General features: G+C 37.4%; 1 protein-coding gene across 1 annotated transcript in view; it reads right to left on the bottom strand.

Annotated features, from left to right (window-relative positions):
* The window catches only part of LOC115222150 (E3 ubiquitin-protein ligase rnf168-like), a 33589-nt gene that overhangs the window by 8292 nt on the left and 5035 nt on the right, over positions 1–20262 (bottom strand). Inside the window, exon 2 of the mRNA XM_029792289.2 lies at positions 7838–8157. Within this exon, the coding sequence (XP_029648149.1) occupies positions 7838–8114 (277 nt within the window). The 5' untranslated portion in view covers positions 8115–8157. The remainder of the gene's footprint in view (positions 1–7837; positions 8158–20262) is intronic.

Below are 20262 nucleotides of genomic sequence, written 5' to 3'. Positions count from 1 at the left end.
TGCCAGAACAAGGATGATGAAGTGGGGGGGATTCTATCAAGACTTAGAAAAAGTGCTAGCTCACAAATCCACTTACACCATCGTGATGGAAGATTTGAAAAGAAACTGGGAAAAGGATGACAGGGGAAGAAACATGTCAGAAAATTTTGACTGTGAAAGAGAAATAAAAAAAAAGAGGAACCATGGCCAAAGCAAAAAGACTTTACATTGGGAACAGCCTATCCAGGAAAAGATCTGGACCAGGATAACTCAAAACGCTGAGCATCAAAATAAGATTGACTGCATCCCAGTCGACAAACAAAGCATATTGCAGGACATCTCAGTCATTCAACACTAACAGCAGCAACCATCACTTGCTGCAGGCAAAGGTCATCACCAACAAAATTAGAGAGAAAAGAAGCACAGCATATCACAATACAGGACCAGCAAATTAAGATCTTCAATGTGATTCAATAGCAAGATGCTATCAAGAAGGAATCCTGGAGTTAGCTTGATGAAATCAACGGTAATTTATTGATTGAGAAATTAAAAGCTGCATGTGGAGAATGAAGACTATAAACCAGCAAGAACTGGGCAGAAGGATTTCAGAGGAAACAAGGAAAATGCTAGAGAAAAGGAAGACTATGAAGAGGAACACGGAAGAGGACCATGAGTGTTCCATTCTCTAGAAAACAAAGACAGCACCTGGTAAGTGACTTTCAGAATTATAGATTAAGTTGGATGCAAAAAGGGAAAAAAAGAGATGCAGAAGAAAGAGGACACTATATAAATTGAAGGTAGAGTGCTCAAGAACAAAGAAAGCTCCTGGTGACGGGCAAAAGGGAGGTGGAGGAAGTTTGTGAAACCTTTTACATCAAACTTTTTAAAATCCCCAGTGACATTTAATCCTCCATCATCACAAGCATTGGAAAAAGTGTCACTCATTCTGGTCATCAAAACAGAGAATCCTGTAAAGATGACGAAGAGAGATAAAGCTCCGGGGAAAGATTGGTAAAACAATACAAATGTAGAGTGGAAGAGAGCAGCTGAAGAAAATCTTCAACCTACAATTAATATTTGAAAGAGGAGAAAATAATCTTGCTGCAGGAGAAGCAGAATATTATCTTATTTAATAAGAAGGATGATAGGAAAGATCTGAGAAACTATCGTCTTAAATTCCTCTCCTCTCACCTCTACAAGTTGTTTACAAGGTCGTAGTTACTAGACTGTCGAAACATTTTGACCATCAACAACCAAGGGAACAAACAGGTCTTCAGAGAAACCACATCACAACCGACCACATGGTCATTCCAACACAACCTCTAGGATAAGCAAAAAGCTGCCTATTTGCATTGTGTTCGTTATAAAACAGCCTTTGATAGTGTTGAGATAATCTAATAGTGAAATCTTTGAATACGCAAGAAGTTGAGATACAAAATATCAACCTTTTCAGGGAAGCAAACACAGGATGTACCAGCAATATAGCCCTGCTGTCACCACTTACAAGAGTTCAGTTAGGATAGGCATCAAAGAGAATCTATTAATGTTGAGAGAGAAGCTTTCAAAATAAACAGTTACCAGGGTAGCAAAAGTTCACACAAATAACAAGGATGTAACAGCCTATTTATAAAGGTAGAAACTCCAGGTTAAGGTGAAACGTTTTATATAATCTAGATAAATAAATATATGGAGTTAAACGCAGGTGTTATTCAAATTCTTTTACTTCCAACATATGTTTAGAAGATGACATTGGTATTATTCCAGAAGGAATAAAATAGTGTAAAACAATGCAATCTTCTCATCAGGGAAAGAAAGAAGCCAAACACATCAATAAGACATTTTAAACAGAATGTGATGACTGCGTATAATGATAAAGGGAATGCTATTAAGTTTTTTTAAAAAAACTGTTTGTAGATATAATGCCAAAGGTAGCATATAGAAAGAGAACTTGTCATCACTCCAGAGTCAATAAATAATGTACTAGTCCAGACCTGGAGTCAATCTAATCAATTAACCTTGTCTCTGAATTTCTGGCTTTGTACCAGTGAAAGAAACTTATATTTACACTAATTTATGTATGCTGTTAGTCTTAGTTGTTGTTGAACAAACTTTGGGGTCCTCAGAAGCAAAAGAATCTGTAAGAACGTTATCTGTTAAGGAGCAAATGTTATCTGTAAGACTTATCAGTCTCGCCATGATCATCCATATTAATTTTTTTAGTAACTATACTTTCAATGAAATATACTGACCGTTAGGGAAATTTGAATAGTGGTAGTTTGTAAATTAGGACAGATAATAGTAATCTATAAACACACACACATAAAAGGAGAGAGATATTTATTAGTGTGTGCTACTAACATACTTCTATATCTATACCAGGGTTTAGAAACCCAGGTGTAATCAGTGAAAAATATGGCAGTTAATTCTATAAAAATAAAGGTCAATACATGTTACCACGTCATTACATGCCCACTTGCTCTTATGAACCTTGTTTAGCCTCAGATCAGCCCTAAAAAAGCAGAACCGTGATCAAAAGGATTTTAGTTATGACCACCCCAGCTGGTTCTATGTTTTTTCTTTAAAAAAACCAAACTGTAGTGCTATTTGAGTGAATATATCTGCTAATTTCAACCACCATGTAGAATATCTCTCAACAGCATAATACAATTTATACATATATATTCACACACAATTTTTTACTTGCTGGGTCTGGAACAAGAGAGTGTCTATAGTCTTCACAGCTCACTGGTCCTTACTAAGATCGACTGATGCCATTAACTGCAAATTAACCCCAGTAGGAAAGCAATGTGAGGACCAGCAGCACAAGGTGCTCCAGATTGTAATGCAGTAATACGAAACGACATTGTTGGTGGGAAGTGTGCATGTAATGGCAGCAGTGACCACACCTTCACTAACACCGACAAAAAAAGCATGGAAGTGTTACTAGGAGAGGTTGCTGAATGAGGAGAATACATGTGAGGAAGAAGGGACAACTCCTAGCTAGATCCCAACAGGGCAACCAACTAAGTGGCAATGAGAAGCTAAAAAATATATGCTAGTTACATTGTAAATGAGGTAGAAGAGAAAGGAGTCGTTCCTAATGACTAACAGAACAGTATCCTCATCAACTGCTAGATGGGAAAAGAAGATGCCCCAGGATAAAGCTTCTGGAGAAACATCAAACTATTGTTATAAAAGGAACAGAATTAGGAAGAAAATTAACCGAGATGAAATGCGGTTTAGGTTTGTACCAAGAAAAGGTACCACCAATGCCTTCTTCCTAATGGGACAAATACAGGAAAAGTTCTTAGCAAAGTCATCACACCTAGCTTTCAGCATTCACTGACCTCGAGAAAGCCTTTGACTGGACTCAATGATCTGTAGGTTGGGGGTCATTAACCCTTTAGCATTCAGATTACTTTGTCAAATGTTATGTTTATTTAATTCACATTCTTTTGAATTAATTAAGCATTTCCTTGTAGCTTCAAGATTTCAGATGATGCAATTGTTTACATTTAGAATGATGTAAAGTAGATACGAGAGACCAGATCTGGCTGGTTTGAACTTAAAACAGAATATTCAGGCCGGACATGTCCAGTTTAAATGCTAAAGGGTTAAGGAAACTAAATGTAGATGAGTAGCTTGTGAGAGTTATGCAGGCCATGTACAGAGATGCTGTCAATAAGGTCGGAGTTAGCAATGAGTTTGATGAAGAATCTAGCATGCAACTACAGTCAAAGAAACAAAGAAATTCCAAATAAGGAAGAAAATCCTAGAATTGAAAAGGCTTCAACCTCTTTATTGTGAAAATCTGATATATCTACTTGAAATTTCATTTTTCTCTTACATGCCAAAAGCAGTTTATATACCAAGCTATCTTTTGTTGCAGAATGCCATTTTGGAAACTATTTTTTGTTGAGATACGTAAAGTGTACTGAAGCAACACAACCTGCAAGAAAATACCAATTCTATTCTTTTTTTTTTTTTTTTGGTAGATATTTAATATCATTACTGGAATAACTATGAAATTTAATTTCACAGTTAAAGGATTGAAGTAAAAATAGTAATGGCAAACGTTTAGTTAGCAAGGAAACTCTAATGCCATCTTGGAAGAGGTCTGCTATATTTACCAGGGGATGCACGTGCATACACACACACAAACAAACACACATGTAAGCAAAGTAACTGTAGTCCTCTTGATAACAACCACAGTAATGGACAGGCTTGTTTTTTATATTTGAAGTAATTATGTATTGATATATTTGTCCATGTTGAGGAGATATACATACATGCAGCAAATATGCACAAATACAAACAAATCTCAGTGTGTTTGTGTATATTTCTGTATTTGTAGGAAAGAATCATTCATGGCTAAAGTTTAGAAATGAAAAGCATGGTTTTAACTACTTGTGTGTGTGTGTGTGTGTGAGTGTGTGTGTATACACACCAGCACAATCATTTATATAACCATAAATTTGAGGTATAAATGATTCTCAACCGTTAGTGACAAAGAAATACTGAAACGACAACAAACATACACAATTAAATCTCAGGCATAGATAGGTCAAGAGTAAAAATAGCTAAAATGATATATATATATACATATATAGGAAGGGCATCTGGCCATAGAGACCCTGCCAAAGCAGACATGGGAGCTTGATGCTATCCTCTGGTTTATCAGATCCTATCAAACCACCCATAGCATCTCTCTTTTTCTCTCTCACTGGACAACCATGTACCTCCTCTATAACACCTGTTTCTGTCACACTCTAACCTTTCATCATCTGATACCGGATCATCTCCTCCAAATGCCCTTTCCGTTATAGCAAGACACCTGTTTCAGCCTCTGTCACACTAACCTTCCATCTTCTGACACAAGATCCCCGCCTCAAATGCCCGTGCCCCTCTCAAAATTCTTCAAAGTTCTTTGCAAGTTACTTAGTGTTCCTGCCTGTGTTGGTGCCACGTAAAAAGCATCCAGTCCTCACTGTAAAGTGGTTGGCATTTGAAAGGGTATACAGCTGTAAAGATCATACCTAAACTAACCTCGCCTCCACTCTGTGGGGTGGTTGGTGTTAGGAAGGGCATCCAGCCATAAGAAAACCTGGCCAAAACAGACATAGTAGCCTAGGGTAGTTTTCTACCTGGTCGGCTCTTGTCAACCATCCTACAAACGTTAAACAATGATGATGATGAGGATATGATTTGGCCTTTTATACAGATACGCATAAGCACACATACATGGATCTTTACCAGTTTCAATGAGGAGTATTCAAGTCTGTTTGATCAACTGAACTATCCACTTAGTGAATTATCCTCTAAGTGGCCAAGTATTCCACAGACACGTTCCCTTAATGTAATCATCAGGTGGAATTAGTGTAATGCAGTGTGTGACAAAGTTGGCCTTTGAATTACTTGTATAGTCCATCTGACAGGCTCCCATACAGTTTCCATTTTCCTAGTTTCACTTGGCTCAACTCACAGCTACGATAAAAGACATTTGCCCAAGATGCCACACAGTGGGACTGAACCCAAGCCTCACGATTGTTAAGTGAACTCCTCAATCACAAGGGATACCTGCATCTCTCTCACACATTCATATTGCTTTCTGATGGAAGTCAACTGAATATCATGGTGACCACCTCTATTTGTTCTTTCCATAACTATACATCACGACCCTCAATGTGGAGCTTTGGTCACAAACAGCACTTGTGACTGTTTGGATAGAAAGGTTAGTTATTAATACTCAGTATGCATACCACTTTTCTCACTCATCTTTATAATACTAAACACATTTCCCTTCAAAGGAGATTCATAAATTTGGATTTGCAACCAAACTTTTCAAAAACAAACCCACAATTCCTTGTTTACCATGCCGAAGGCCTTTCACAGATCCACAAATGCAATGAAGTGGTCCGGCATTTCTCATGAAGCTACCTTGTGCCCAGCAGAAGCTTTACTGTGGCTGGTGGGACGTCTTCTGAGATTGGGTGCACCAATCTTTTCAGTGTAACCTCATCTAGAAACCTTCCCAGTAATGGACAAGATTGCTAAATTCTTACTGTTGGGAAAAAAGGCGGATTTGTCTCCCTTGTTTTTCTAGAGTTGGACAATAAACCACCTTTCCAACATTTAGTTATGTATATTCATTCGTGTTCTACACCTCTATGGTGTGGTGGTGAGGCACAATAACCTTAGCAAAGACAGGTGACCCATCAAGGTAGTGGAGGATGAGTATTTCACAAAATTTCTCCATAACCCCTTGATCTACAGGTTTAGGAGATATCAAAACCTAGTGCTCCCTTTTGGTCAACTACTCTCTCATAAGAGATGTGGGTGTCTAATATTAGACTTCACTGGTACCAAGGAGCAATTCCCGGTGCCATATATTGTCATTATTGATTCATAAACACGTCGTAACTGTTTCTATGCATCTAAAGTTCTATAATTTTGGCAAGCCAGCATTCATTTTTCAGGATACGGATGGTGGACTGAAACGGATTCTGAAGAACTGGCAAATGCTTTTTGAAAAGTGTGTAATGAAAGATTAGCCAGAGTAACTCTGTTGGTCTTGTGCATGTGACTCAGGAGGAGGTCTGCTGATGGTGCTGGCGGTTTCACGGAATAGTCTTCAATTTTATTTTATTTTTGCACCTTGAATCCGAAATCCATCCCTCATCTACCTAGCTATCCATATATATGTGTTTGTGTGTGTCTACATACGCATATACACGCTTATAAGTATATGTTTATATCTCTACATACGCTTATACACGCTTATGTGTGTGTGTTTATATCTCTACATACGCATATACACGCTTATATGTATGTGTTTATATCTCTACATACGTATATACACGTTTATAAGTATATGTTTATATCTCTACATACGCATATACACGCTTATATGTATGTGTTTATATCTCTACATACGTATATACACGTTTATAAGTATACGTTTATATCTCTACATACGTATATACACGCTTATATGTATATGTTTATGTGTCTACATACGTATATACACGCTTATAAGTATATATTTATGTCTACATAGGCATATACACGTTTATATGTATGTGTTTATGTCTACATACGCATATACACGCTTATAAGCATATATTTATGTCTACATACGCATATACACGCTTATATGTATGTGTTTATATGTCTACATACGCATATATACACGTTCACACACACACACATGCAATATATAAATATATGCACACAACATAAACATACACGTCCACATTCCACGGATACAAATATTCAAGCCTTAATCACTATTAAATTCGTATTCACACGAAGCACATGTGTGTATACGAGCATGCATGGACACACACACATATATATATACCATATATACACACACATAAACAAATACAGAGGCCTATTAAACACACACATATATATATATACCATATATACACACATAAACAAATACAGAAGCATATTAAACACACACACACACACATATATACACACTGGCAGTTGATGATACAGCAGCAATAAACAGCACTGCTACAACTACATAAAGCAGCCCTTTTAAACAATGAACTACAATTCTTGTTATGATGGGAGGAAGATAAAACGAAATATTTAGGGTCTCTTTTTAGGAAAGGGTTCCAATTCATTCCATAAAAACCTATTTTTTTCAAAACAAACCAAGGAAGGGACACACAAGGAACAACAAAAACATGAAACTGAATATTTATAGCTTCAAATATACTGTTTTTAGGGGTTTTTTTGGGAGGGTTGCAGTGAATTTCCAGCAAATGGAAAAGAGACAATAAAACGAAGGATGAAAAGATTATAAAAAGGAGGAGGAAGAAAAAATTTTGAAAGAGAAACTAACTTTGATCTATTTCGGAATCTTCCTCGAATCCTTCTTGGCGAAGTCGAACCTTTTCGGGAAATAAAGTTTTGATTTCTTTCCATCTTTTTTCGTTGACAAGTTTCTTGGTTTTGCTCTGTTTTCTCACCCAGGAAGAGATCCGGGTGCGGCACATCGGGCAACATAGGGACTCTTCGAAGTTCTGTTGGAAACACGGAAGACACAACTCGTGTTTGCATGGCAACGTTACAGGCTCGATGAGAAGATTGATGCAAATCGGACACGTATAGTTCTCCATCCAACTTAATAATACTGGGGTGTCTTTGAGAGGATGGACCTTTCTCCCCTTTTTGCTTCTCTCTCTCTCCGATCTCTCCTATCTCTCTCTCTCGCCTACCTCGCTCGCTCTCTTGCCTTCCTTTTTGCTAATTTCTTATACCAGTGCCGAAGAGAAAGCCGCCAACGAGGCTGTGTGTTTTTCTGGCAAATTCCGGGGGGGCAGGGGGCCACTTTCCGCAGAGAAAAAAGGGGAAGAAAAAGGAAGTTTAAAGATTCAGCAGAAGTCTGAGACTCAGTCAGAAGGCCGCCATCACATTTTTTAGATTGGCGCCTTCCGCTAGATGTCGCTATCGGCAGCAGACGTTAACTTCGCTGCGGTTTCCACAACCACCGCCCCCTTCCCTCCGCTTGCACAAGCTGTCGTATGCTTGACTCTGTGTGTGTATACACACGCTTATATACGTATATGTGTTGTATACACACACTTATAAATGTATATATGTGTGTATACACACGTATATACGTATGTGTATGTTCATATACAGGTGTATATATATATACACGCGTGTGTGTTCATATATCCGTATACATATATATATATACACGTGTATGTGTATGTATATATATATATATATATACACGTGTGTGTGTGTATATATATATATATCTGTGTGTATATGTATATATATATATGTGTGTATATATATATAAACACGCGTGTATTCATATACCCGTATACATATACATATACACGTGTGTGTGTGTGTGTGTGTGTGTATATGTGTGTGTGTGTGTTGATATGTATATATATATATATATATATATATATTTATATATATACACACACGAAAAAAATAGTACTCGAATACCAAAGGTAGAGTGATATGCTCTTAACGCTGCAAATTTATCCCAAAAGCTGTTACTCAGAGTTTCATGTTCCCATTTGTTGGACAATTGCGGTGAAAACTCGCTCGATGTTGTTTCTTCGCAACTTCCAAAAAAATGGATTTTTTTTAATGAAATTTTCAATAAATATGCTTCAGACAGCGTAGATTCCGATTATATCGGAATTTGTAATGAAAATTCTTTTTCCAAGAGTGGATAGAAGTGTTTCGGAAAATTCTCGCAATTCGGCCTTGTTTCTTCATAACTTTCAGAAAAATGGGTATTTTCTAATGAAATTTTTCTACAAATATCTTTCAAATGCTGTACGAAGATTATGTCGGAATTTAATAGGCAAAAAAAGAGAGAGAGACAGAGAACTTGCACACATACAAACTGACACACGACATATAACTACAAAATGAAACTTGAAATTTCGGAAAAAAAGGTGTGGGAGTCAGTATGTATGTGTGCAAGCCCAATAATTTTATTTTTCTTATTAAATTCTGGTACAATGGTAATAATCTACACCATCGGATAGGTATTTGTAGAAAATTTCATAAAAAAAATATCCATTTTTCTGAAAGCTATGAGGAAACAAAGCCCACTTCTGTGAATTTGGCGAAACCCTTCTCGCGACCCTTGGAAAAACATTTTCGCGACAAATTCCGGTGCAATCGAAATCTACAAAATCTGAAGTGTATTTGTAGGAAAGCTCATTAAAAATATCCATTTTTCTGGAAGTTATGATGAAGCAAAATCGTGCGAGGTGGGCACATTTGTATAGGGATGTCCAGCACTCACTCGTGTGTGCATTTGGATGACCAAATTCCAGAAAAATTATTACTCGCTGTGTCTACGGATGTTTTCTTATTAAGGCATTCCTACAGATGTGTACCCCACCAAATTTGATGCCTCGTAATTTCCCGAAAATGGATACTTTTTAATGAAATTTTCAACAAATACCGTTTAGATGTTGTAGATTCAGAGTATACGGAGATTTGTTGGAAAGAATTTTTCCGAGGCGGTGGGGAGAGGAGTTTCGGAAAATTCACGCGACTTTTTTTCCTCATAGCTTTGAGGAATTCGAAACTGACGGATCTTTTCGCTTTGACCGACAGATTTTTAAAATAATTCCCACGTAACTAAACACTTTTAAACTTCGTATACTGGTAGTGTGTTACATAAAACATATTTTTCTCTTGGCTTTCTTGAGAAAATTCTGTAGTTTGAAAGATGTTTTATAAACACATTCTTCCAGTATACGAAGCTTAAAAGTGTTTAGTTACAATGAAATTCTTTTAAAAATCTGCCGGTCAAAGATCCGTGAAAAGATCCAAATTAACTATTCATGCCGTCGTTACTCAGTTTTTCTGCACATTGGACAACTGTGTGTGTGTGTGTATAAATTAACAATGCAGTTCACCGTCGTAAAAAAGTGAAAGTAAATTGTCCTTAAAAAACGTAATTGCGTAAGAAACAAGTGATGGCACATGCCCCATTATTTCATGTAAATAAAGGATGTAATATAAACTAATGAAAATATACATTAAAACTTTATTTTATTTTACTTCGTTCTTTGTATCTGTCTTGTAAGATATTCCTTCATAACTTTCAGAAAAATGGGTTTTTTCTACAAATATCTTTCAGATGCTGTACGAAGATTATATCTGAATCTAATAGGCTAAAAAAATTCTTTTTTTAAAGTGGGAGAGTTTGCACACATATAAATTGACACACGACACATAACTACAAAATGACACTTAATGATATTGGTATAATGACTTTTCCTAGACCCGACAAAATTTATTTTATTTCTCAAAAAAATAAGATCAGCAATTTACAAAAAGAAGCGGTCTTAAAAAGTAGTCAAAAAATACATGAAAGAAATACCAACATTTCTTCCATTTTAGAACTGATGTCCTCCCCCACACCCACTAGTAATTAGCTAAAAACTAAAATCAATAAAGAATTTTAGAAATGAGAAGAAAAATTAACCTGCTTCTATAAGGAAATAATTTTAAGCCTTTAAAATTTGAATAGGATGCATAACATTGCACTGTAGCACAAATCCACTCACAAGTCTTTGGTTAGCCTGAGGCTATTGTAGAAGACACTTGCCAAAGGTGCCACGCAGTGGGACTGAACCTTGAACAAGGTGGTTGGGAAGCAAGCTTCTTACCACACAACCACAATGGGTGTGTGTGTGTGTGTGTGCATGCAATTCACTGATGTATATCAGTGAAGGATATAAACATAGGTAAAAAGGGATGGTGAAACATAGTTCTGTTCTCATTTAATGATAGTAACTGAAAGCTGTAGCAGTAAGAGAAGTAATTGAGGGGTCAGTGATAAGTTAATGGGGCAAGCGTGACAGGGAAAAATTGGGCAAGAGGCCTAGTGTGTACACATCATTCATCCAGAAACTCAACAAAGTTGGCAGGTCTTCTCAAGCTCTCTTTACTCTCTTTTACTCTTTTACTTGTTTCAGTCATTTGACTGCAGCCATGCTGGAGCACCGCCTTTAGTCGAGCAAATCGACTCCAGGACTTATTCTTTTGTAAGCCCAGTACTTATTCTATCGGTCTCTTTTGCCGAACCACTAAGTGACGGGGATGTAAACACACCAGCATCGGTTGTCAAGCAATGCTAGGGGGACAAACACAGACACACAAACCCACACACACACACATATATATACATATATACGACAGGCTTCTTTCAGTTTCCGTCTACCAAATCCACTCACAAGGCTTTGGTCGGCCCGGGGCTATAGCAGAAGACACTTGCCGAAGATGCCACGCAGTGGGACTGAACCCGGAACCATGTGGTTGGTTAGCTGTGCATATCACCAATCAAAAGGCTCAAAATACAGACATGCATATATATATATATAATCAATAATAACAAAGGGTAAAATTAATTAATTAACCAGTAATCAATAATCTCACCAAGTAGAATTCGGCATGAAAAAGGAGCATTTCTCGGTAAATTTAAGCAATATTTTATAATTAGGGTTCAGCAAAGATTTTGTTTTGTCCGGGAGTCTCTTCTTAAAGTAGCTAAGAAATAGCTAAGGTTCTTTGGCTGCTATTTCTAAACTTCAGTATGTGGTAAAGCAAATCTTTGCTGAACCCTAATTATAAAGTGTATATATATATATATATATATATATATATTACCACGTCTTTCTTTTCTCTCCTTTTTTCTGAAATATCAAAGACCCCCTTCCTTTCAAATGTTATATTAATAATGCGTTTGTTAAAACTTGTCCCTCTCATTTTTACTCATTAATTAATACATACCTCATCATCATCATCATCATTTAACATCCATTTTCCATGCTGGCATGGGTTGGATGATTTGACCAGAGCTGGAAAGCTGCACCAAGTTCTGATCTGCTTCGGCTTGGTTACTACAGCTGGGTGCCCTTCCTAGTGCCAACCACTTTACAGTGTGTACTGAGTGCTTTTGATGTGACACTGGCAAGAGGGTCTTTTACATGGCCCTGGCACAGGACTCTTGCAAGCGAATCCTTTTCATCAGGGATATATATATATATACACACACCAGAGTAAATAAACACCCCATAAAACATCACTTATGTTTCAGGTTCTATATGTGACTGTTTAATTATGTTGTGTACAAAAGAAATCTTGGAACTCTCTGAATTTCAAAGATGCCATATTGTGGGTCATTCTGAAAGTGGACATAGCATAAAATTGCAGAAAACCATGGGATCCTGCTTTCTACAGTTAATAGAGTGATTGTGCAATTCACGAAAGAGGGGAAGGAATCCATATCACCTCACCCAGAGCCCTCTTAGCAGGACCCTTCTCTTTGTTAAAAGAAGTGTGGTGGATAATCCTCATTGCAAGGCCTCTGACATAGCAGAACACATTGATGTCAGTCCCAGAACAGCTATCAGGTATCTCTACATACTTGGTTACAATGGCAGAGCAGAAGGAAGGAAGCCACTTCTTCAACCAGCCAACATCAAGTGGAGAAAAGATTGGGCCAGTGAGATGGTGGAGAGGTCACTAGCATTTGGGGAGGGTCATATTCTCTGATGTGTTCAGATTTCCTGTATTTCCTGACAGTGGTTGAGTGTGGGTCTGGAGACTGTGATGAAGAATTTGATGTGAAAAGATTGCAGCCAACAATGAAACACGGCAGTTATTCTGTGATGCTCTGGAGAACAATTTGGTACAATGGTTGATCAGAGCTGGTGGAGTGTCAGGGCAACATAAACTCAGATAAATATGTGTCCTTATTGCAGAAAGGACTCCTTCCAATCTTCTCCAGTGGAGAAATGTGTGGTGTATGCAGGAGATTTGAAATAAGGACACCTACCTTCTCTTTGTCAACGGAGACCTCCCCAGTGGTATTGCGCCCTTCCACATGGCCCGACCCGAACGCTAGAAATAGCAACTGCTTTTCCCCTACCTTGACAAAGTGCTCACACATCCAACTCTGTCGGCTACCTCAATTGAAAAGGCCCAATAGTGCCCTGCTTGCATGCACGTCACTCCTACCCCCTTCCTCTTCTGGTCAGCTCCCCAGCTGCTGACGTCATTCCACATGCCACCCTGATCTTAAAGATCACATTCTCTCTACTCGACGTTGAAGTCCACCATCCAACCGGGAGGGTTCCTTGCGCGTTGAGATCTTCTCAGGCTAGGCACCTCGTTCTCCTTCTCTCCACAATCGTCATCCGACGAAGCGACAATCCTGCAAAGGTCCAAGACAGGAATAGGAGACTGCACAAATTTCTTCACTGTTTGGTGATCTCTTCCCAGTATTTTTGATATTTCTATGGTTGTTTTTCCTTTTCAAAGCTCTGACATGATGGTAGACTTCTCATTTGAGGTAAGATCACGTTTCTGACCCATAATGGCCGTTGTTTGTTTTTGTCTGCACAGATCTGATTTATTTTAACAGAATGTTCACAGATAGGTGTTGCCAACAGTGAGAGGGAAATCAACTGGTTTTGAATGAATGTACATTTATTTATTGAGAGAAGGTTGATTTGCCTAATAATGTGGGATGCAGTGTATATGTATATATTTATGTGCATGTTGCTCCCCCACCATCACTTGACAACCAATATTGGTGTGTTTATGTCCCTGTAACTTAGTGGTTTAGCAAAAGAGACTGATAGGGTAAGTACTAGGCTCACAAAGAATAAGTCCTGGGATTGATTTCATCAGCTAAAACTCTTTAAAGCAATGCTCCAGCATGGCCACAGTCAAAATGACTGAAATAAGTAAATGAATAAAAGAATATATATATGTTTAGGAATTTGTGTTGCAAGATTCCTGATATTTTAACAGAATGTGCACAGATAGGTGTTGCGAACAGTCGGTGGGAAAACAACTGGTTTTGAATGAATATAGATTTATTTATTGAGTGAAGGTTGATTTGCCAAATAATGTGGGACAAGTGTATATGACAGGCTTCTTTCAGTTTCCATCTACCAAATCTGCTCACAAGGCTTTGGTTGGCCCAAGGCTATGGTAGAAGGTGCCATAAAGTAGGACTGAACCCAGAACCATGTGGTTGGGAGTATATATACATACATTATGGCATCCACACTCAGCTTTTCTCCTTCTGCCTACCACTATGGTGCCCCACTTCCAGCTTCCATTTCCTTTGTTGTTTCACTGCACTTTTGTCTCACAACCACCCCCTAAACATCCTCTTCTCCCCCCCTGATCTACCCCCAACATCTTTCTTTGTTTCTTTCATTGACTATCACAGGATTCTTTTCCACCCTAGTTCATTGTTCCTTTCCTTCATATCTTTACAATGTACAATAGCTCCTTATCTCCACAACACAATCCATCAAATCTCCTTTCTATGCTGTTCTTCCCTTTTCCTCAATAACCCCTAATACTAATACCTTCACTTTCCCCCTGTTCCTTACCATACTCCCTCCTCCAATTACTGACTGCCTTACAACTGTTATTCTTTCCACCATCACCACCCTATGATAACTACAAATATATTCCTCTCATCTTATTTACCCCCCCCCCCACTCCAAGTCATTGCACCCACTCTCTTCTGCTTGCCCTCAGTCACTTTAGGTTTTCAGCATTGCAAGTTACAAAGTACTCTTCGCTAGTGCCACAAAAAAAGCACCTGGTATATTCTATTAAGTGGTTGGCCAAATAAACATTGGTGTATGATGCAGTCCTCCAACTCATCAGATTTTGAATTATCCAACCCATGCCAGCATGAAAGACAAGCTATTAAATAATGATGATACATACTTATACATATACATACATAATGGGCCTACCGTAAATCCTTGAGTATAATCCGCATTTTTCCCCCAAAATTTAAAGGTCAAAATCCCTAGTGCATATTATAGATGAGGTTAAAAATGGAAATTATTTTCTAAGCAATGTTCAAGTCTCTATTTGCTGTCGGGCAATGTTTATTCAGACGCATTTTGTGATGTCGGGCGTGAAAATACCTTAAATGATCCATAACTTGCAGTAAGCAACATTTATTAAACGTTATTTCTTTATTTTCTGCAAACAAAATGCACAAAAATTCTACATGTTTGCATTGTTATATCAGTGCTTTTCAACATTTTTGCTGGAGCGGAACCCCAAGGAAACATTCCACTGGCTCAAGGAACCCCCGTGCAATAATTTAATAGTCTTATGCACACATATCTGCACAGAATTAAAGATTACTGCCGATTTTAGCAGTTTTGTAACTTCTTGTGGAACCCTGGTTGAAAACCACTGTGTTATATATATATGCAATAATAATAGAGGACGTTACTGTATACATTTTTACAAACCAAGGACATTATATAGACTTCCTTGACTCAGGTTAGAGAAGTGGTGCGCATTATATACAAGGTTTAGGTTTTTCAGAGGTACAGCCCCCTAAAGATCTCCTGCGTATTATACTCAAGGATTTATGGTAATACAGTTTCTGACAACCAAATTTACTCACAAGGCATTGGTTGGCCTGGGGTGACACTAGAAGACACCTGTCCAAGGCACCACATAGTGGGAGTGAATCCACATGCGAGTACGATTTTCTTCATCACAGTCATATTTACATTTATCCATCTACCTACCTACCCACCAACACACACACGTACATACACGCTGAAATATTAATAAATTTGCAGTTACTCTATCCAAATTACAAGTTCAGATTTATACCTGTAATTATTGGGGTACTGGGATATGTAACCCACTGCCTAAATACCAATCTTGAAACATTAGGCTTCTCAAAACCAGAAAGGAGAAAGTGATTCAATCAATCACTGGAACTGTACAATTCTGTAAAACTTTCTATAAGTTTATCATTTAAGTATAGATGAGCATGTCTAGATATGCAATTACATGCATGAAAATAGATAAATAAAACAAAACATAGTTATGCATGTATACAAAAAAATATGCTGTTGACGATGTTGAAATTCCAATGAAGGAGACTTGGATCTAGGTTAGAGAGCAGCTCTTTCTCTATTGGCAAGAAATTTTGAAATAAAACTGAATGGCAAACATACACACACATACATCAGGTGTGACTGTGAAGTTTGCTTCACAACCACATTGGTTTTGGGTTCAGTCCCACTGTGACACCTTAAACTTCTAGTATAGTCCTTTAGTGGAAGTTGACAGACAGAAACTGAAAGAAGCTCATCATGTGTGTGAGCGAATATGTATTATTTGGGGGTCATCTTGTCTTGACACTGTAATACTGTCATACTAGTAACAACATTCATTTCCAATATCCTGGGATTGCATGTCTGGTCATGGGGAAATATCACCTTGCTTGGAAACGGGTGAGTAGAAAAACTACTGCAAATAAACTCCATCCAATATATGCAAGCTTGGAAAAGTGGACATTAAATGGTGATGATGACATATATATGTGTGTATATAGACACACACATAAGAGTAAATAATATCTTTAATGGTTTTTAAAAAAACCAACAATTATTTACTGGTAGATTTCGGCATGTAAGTATCACCATTAACGGTAGGAACTTCTATAAAAGTTCAATATATATTTTTGTAAATAAATAAGAGACAGGCAACAGGTTGCTTAGCCACATACCGAAAAAATTAGAAATAGCAGTCAAAGACTGTTTATGTCTATTTTCTACAAATGAGACTCCACATACAATATATCCCTTAAGGAAGAAATAACGAAAACAAAGTCTAACGGTCGTTTACGAACGCATTTCTAGATTAGGAATATAATAAAATATAAATTCCATGTTTTATATATATATAAAGCAAACCATCAATTTAAAGGACTAATACAAGGAAAGGCGTATTCATTAGTGCTGAATATCCATTGAATCAAAACTTAATTTTGTGTTTAAGAGAAATAACCCCTAAGTTTACCTTATACACATTTCATCGCACTTTGCTTTGATTGTCAGCCACTCTTGTAGCATCTGCCATCTCTGTTATTTTTTATGTTCTACTATTAAGCACAAGGACTGAAATTGTGGAGAAGTGGGATAGTCAATCACATTAATACTAGTGCTCAACTGGTATCTGTTTTATCAACCTCGGAAACTGTGAAAGCCAAAGTAGATGTGAAGCAGAATTTGAACTTAGAACATAAATTTGATCATTTTCTCCTGTTTTCTTTCTCACTCAAAATCATCTTTAGTTTATTCCATTTGTTTACATTTTAAGCCTGTAAAATCATTTATTAGTGTTGTTATCCAGTTCATTTGATCTAAGGGCAACTGGTTGTCCAGTACTTTCAGAGACTTGTCGAATATAAAGAGCAGGGAATTGGAAAAACAAGAAGGGCTGGCAACAGGAACAGCATTTGGATATAAAATCCTGCCTCAAAGTCAATTACTGTCCAAGCCACATTAGCATTGGAAAAAAGGCATTAAACAAAATAATCAAATAAAGGCATGTCGTTTTTCTTAAAGACTGTGTGATTTGAGGAAGATTGGCTCTTGTTTCAAGCAAAGTGAGTGACATGGGTCAAATGGAATTTGTTGAAGCAAATTTTGTCTGGATGCCCTTCCTGTCACCAACCTTCAGAGCAGATTGAAAATGAAGGAAACCTCTTGCATGAGTGACACTTGTTTACAACCATCATCTCAAGACAAGGAGAGGGTAACAAACATACAATCCTATACACATTCTTTTATTCCTTTACTTTTGAGTCATTTGTCTGCAGCCATAATGGAGCACAGCCTTGAAGGGATTTTTAGTCAAACAAAGCAACCGCAGGACTTATTCTATCAGTCTCTTAACGTCAAACCACTAAGTTACAGGGATGTGAACACACCCAACGCTGGTTGTCAAGTGGTGATGGACAGACAAACACACATATATATTGACAGGCTTCTTTCAGTTTCTGTCTACCTATTTCACTCACAATACATTTTGTCATTATAGTAGAAGACATTTGCCCAAGGTGCCACAAAGACTATGTTTTGGAAACAAACTTCTTACCATACAACCATCTCAAATTTTTTTCCGCAATACATTTAGAACAGTGAGTCCCCGTTTATACTAGCAGGGTAAAACCTTTGTTGGCAGATAAGGTGACAGATAGGAGTGCCTTTATTTAAATTCATACCATGAGGCACTCTTGAAGTATACTGCCCTTCCCCCACCTGCAAATCCTGATGAATGTTATTTAATGTACAAATTATCCATTGCTCAATCAAGTTTGGTTATGCTTTGCTGATATTCAATAACATCAAAACAGGACTGCAATGTCACCTTGCTTTTAAACGAAGATCAGAGACTTCTCTTATCTTTTTCATTAAATATTATACCCATTTCACATTGTCAATACTTTGACACCATGCTGAAAAGATAAAGTTTAATTCAAAATACGTTTACGTGGATCTTTTCGGTTGGAATGGCAGTTTTTTTCTAGTGGTGTCATATGAAACTGTCACCCATAATTATGACCCTACTATTGATCTATTGCATTTCAATCTGTTTTAGGGTTAGGGGTGGGAGGAAGGGTATCTTTTTTTCTTCACACATGTAAATAAACCCAATCTGTTTCCTAAATGAGGGACATATTCATACGGCACAGAATGTTTTCACCTCAATAGACAGTCATTGATTGGTTCTCAATAAAGCCAAGAGAAAAAGATGTTTTATAAACACATTCTACCAGTATACGAAGTTTAACATTTTTTAGTTACCTAGCAATTATGTTAAAAACTGTCATTCAAACCGAAAAAAATCCGTTTACATAAATCATTCCTTATTTCATTAATCTAAATTCTCATCATTGGCTCACTTCAATTCATTTCCATTTGCTTGACATCTGAAATCCATAAAGATTTTTTGTTTTCAGTCACAAAAGGAACACTCATTCCCTTTGAAACTATTGGAAGAGCCACAACCCATCAATTCCAAACGTTGATATAATTTTTTTTTCCATCATAGGAAGATGGGACACAAATTCCCTTCAAACTACCGAAGAGTCACAATCCGATTATTCCAAACAAATACGGATAGTGAGATTTTGGACTCAAAATGATTATTTACAACATTCACTTTCAGTCTTTGGATATTGGCCCCAGGGGAAACTGCTTTGCAGAATTTAGACATCAACCTCAGTACTTTTTAAATTTTGGTACTTATTCTATCAGTCTACTCTGCCAAACCACCAACTTACAAGGATATAAACAAACAAGTCGTCAAGCGGTAGGAACACACACACACCCCATAGATACAAGCTTCTATACATTTCCTGTCTACCAAATTCACTTGCCTAAAACGCCACGCAGCAGGACAGAACCCAAAGCCCTGTGGTTGCCAAGTAAGCTTCTTAACCACACAATGCCTTGTCTGCAGCAACAGCAAAGACTTGCTAAAAGGTACCAGATGGTTTACCCTGTCACTATCATATTTGTAATGAAATATCCTATGTCATTACAATTTTCAGTCAGTTGCTTTACTAAAATCAGCATTTGGAACCTTCAATTGACCAAAAGAACGGACTATTGCAAGTAAAAATATTGAAAAACATGCATTTGGCCATATAACAGTTCAACATAATAGCAACAATCATCATCGTTTAACGTCCATTTTCCATGCTAGCATTGAAACCATCAAATCAAAAGCAGTTTCAGGTGGGTAGGTAGCAGAAAGATTTAACCAGGATTAAATTTTACCAACTTCCAACTACTCAATTTCAGTCAAAAAGCTTAGGATGTAGCAGGCACTTGCCTACGGTGATAAAGTATTAAACTTAGCACCATATAACTGCTCAGGAATCCAAAGAACAAAACAACTATCTTAAATTGC

The sequence above is a fragment of the Octopus sinensis genome, linkage group LG19, assembly GCF_006345805.1.
Source record: "Octopus sinensis linkage group LG19, ASM634580v1, whole genome shotgun sequence".
NCBI classification, from domain to species: Eukaryota; Metazoa; Mollusca; class Cephalopoda; order Octopoda; family Octopodidae; genus Octopus; species Octopus sinensis.
The sequence above is the reverse complement of the archived record's forward strand: the minus strand, read 5'-3'. Positions and strand labels throughout refer to the sequence as shown.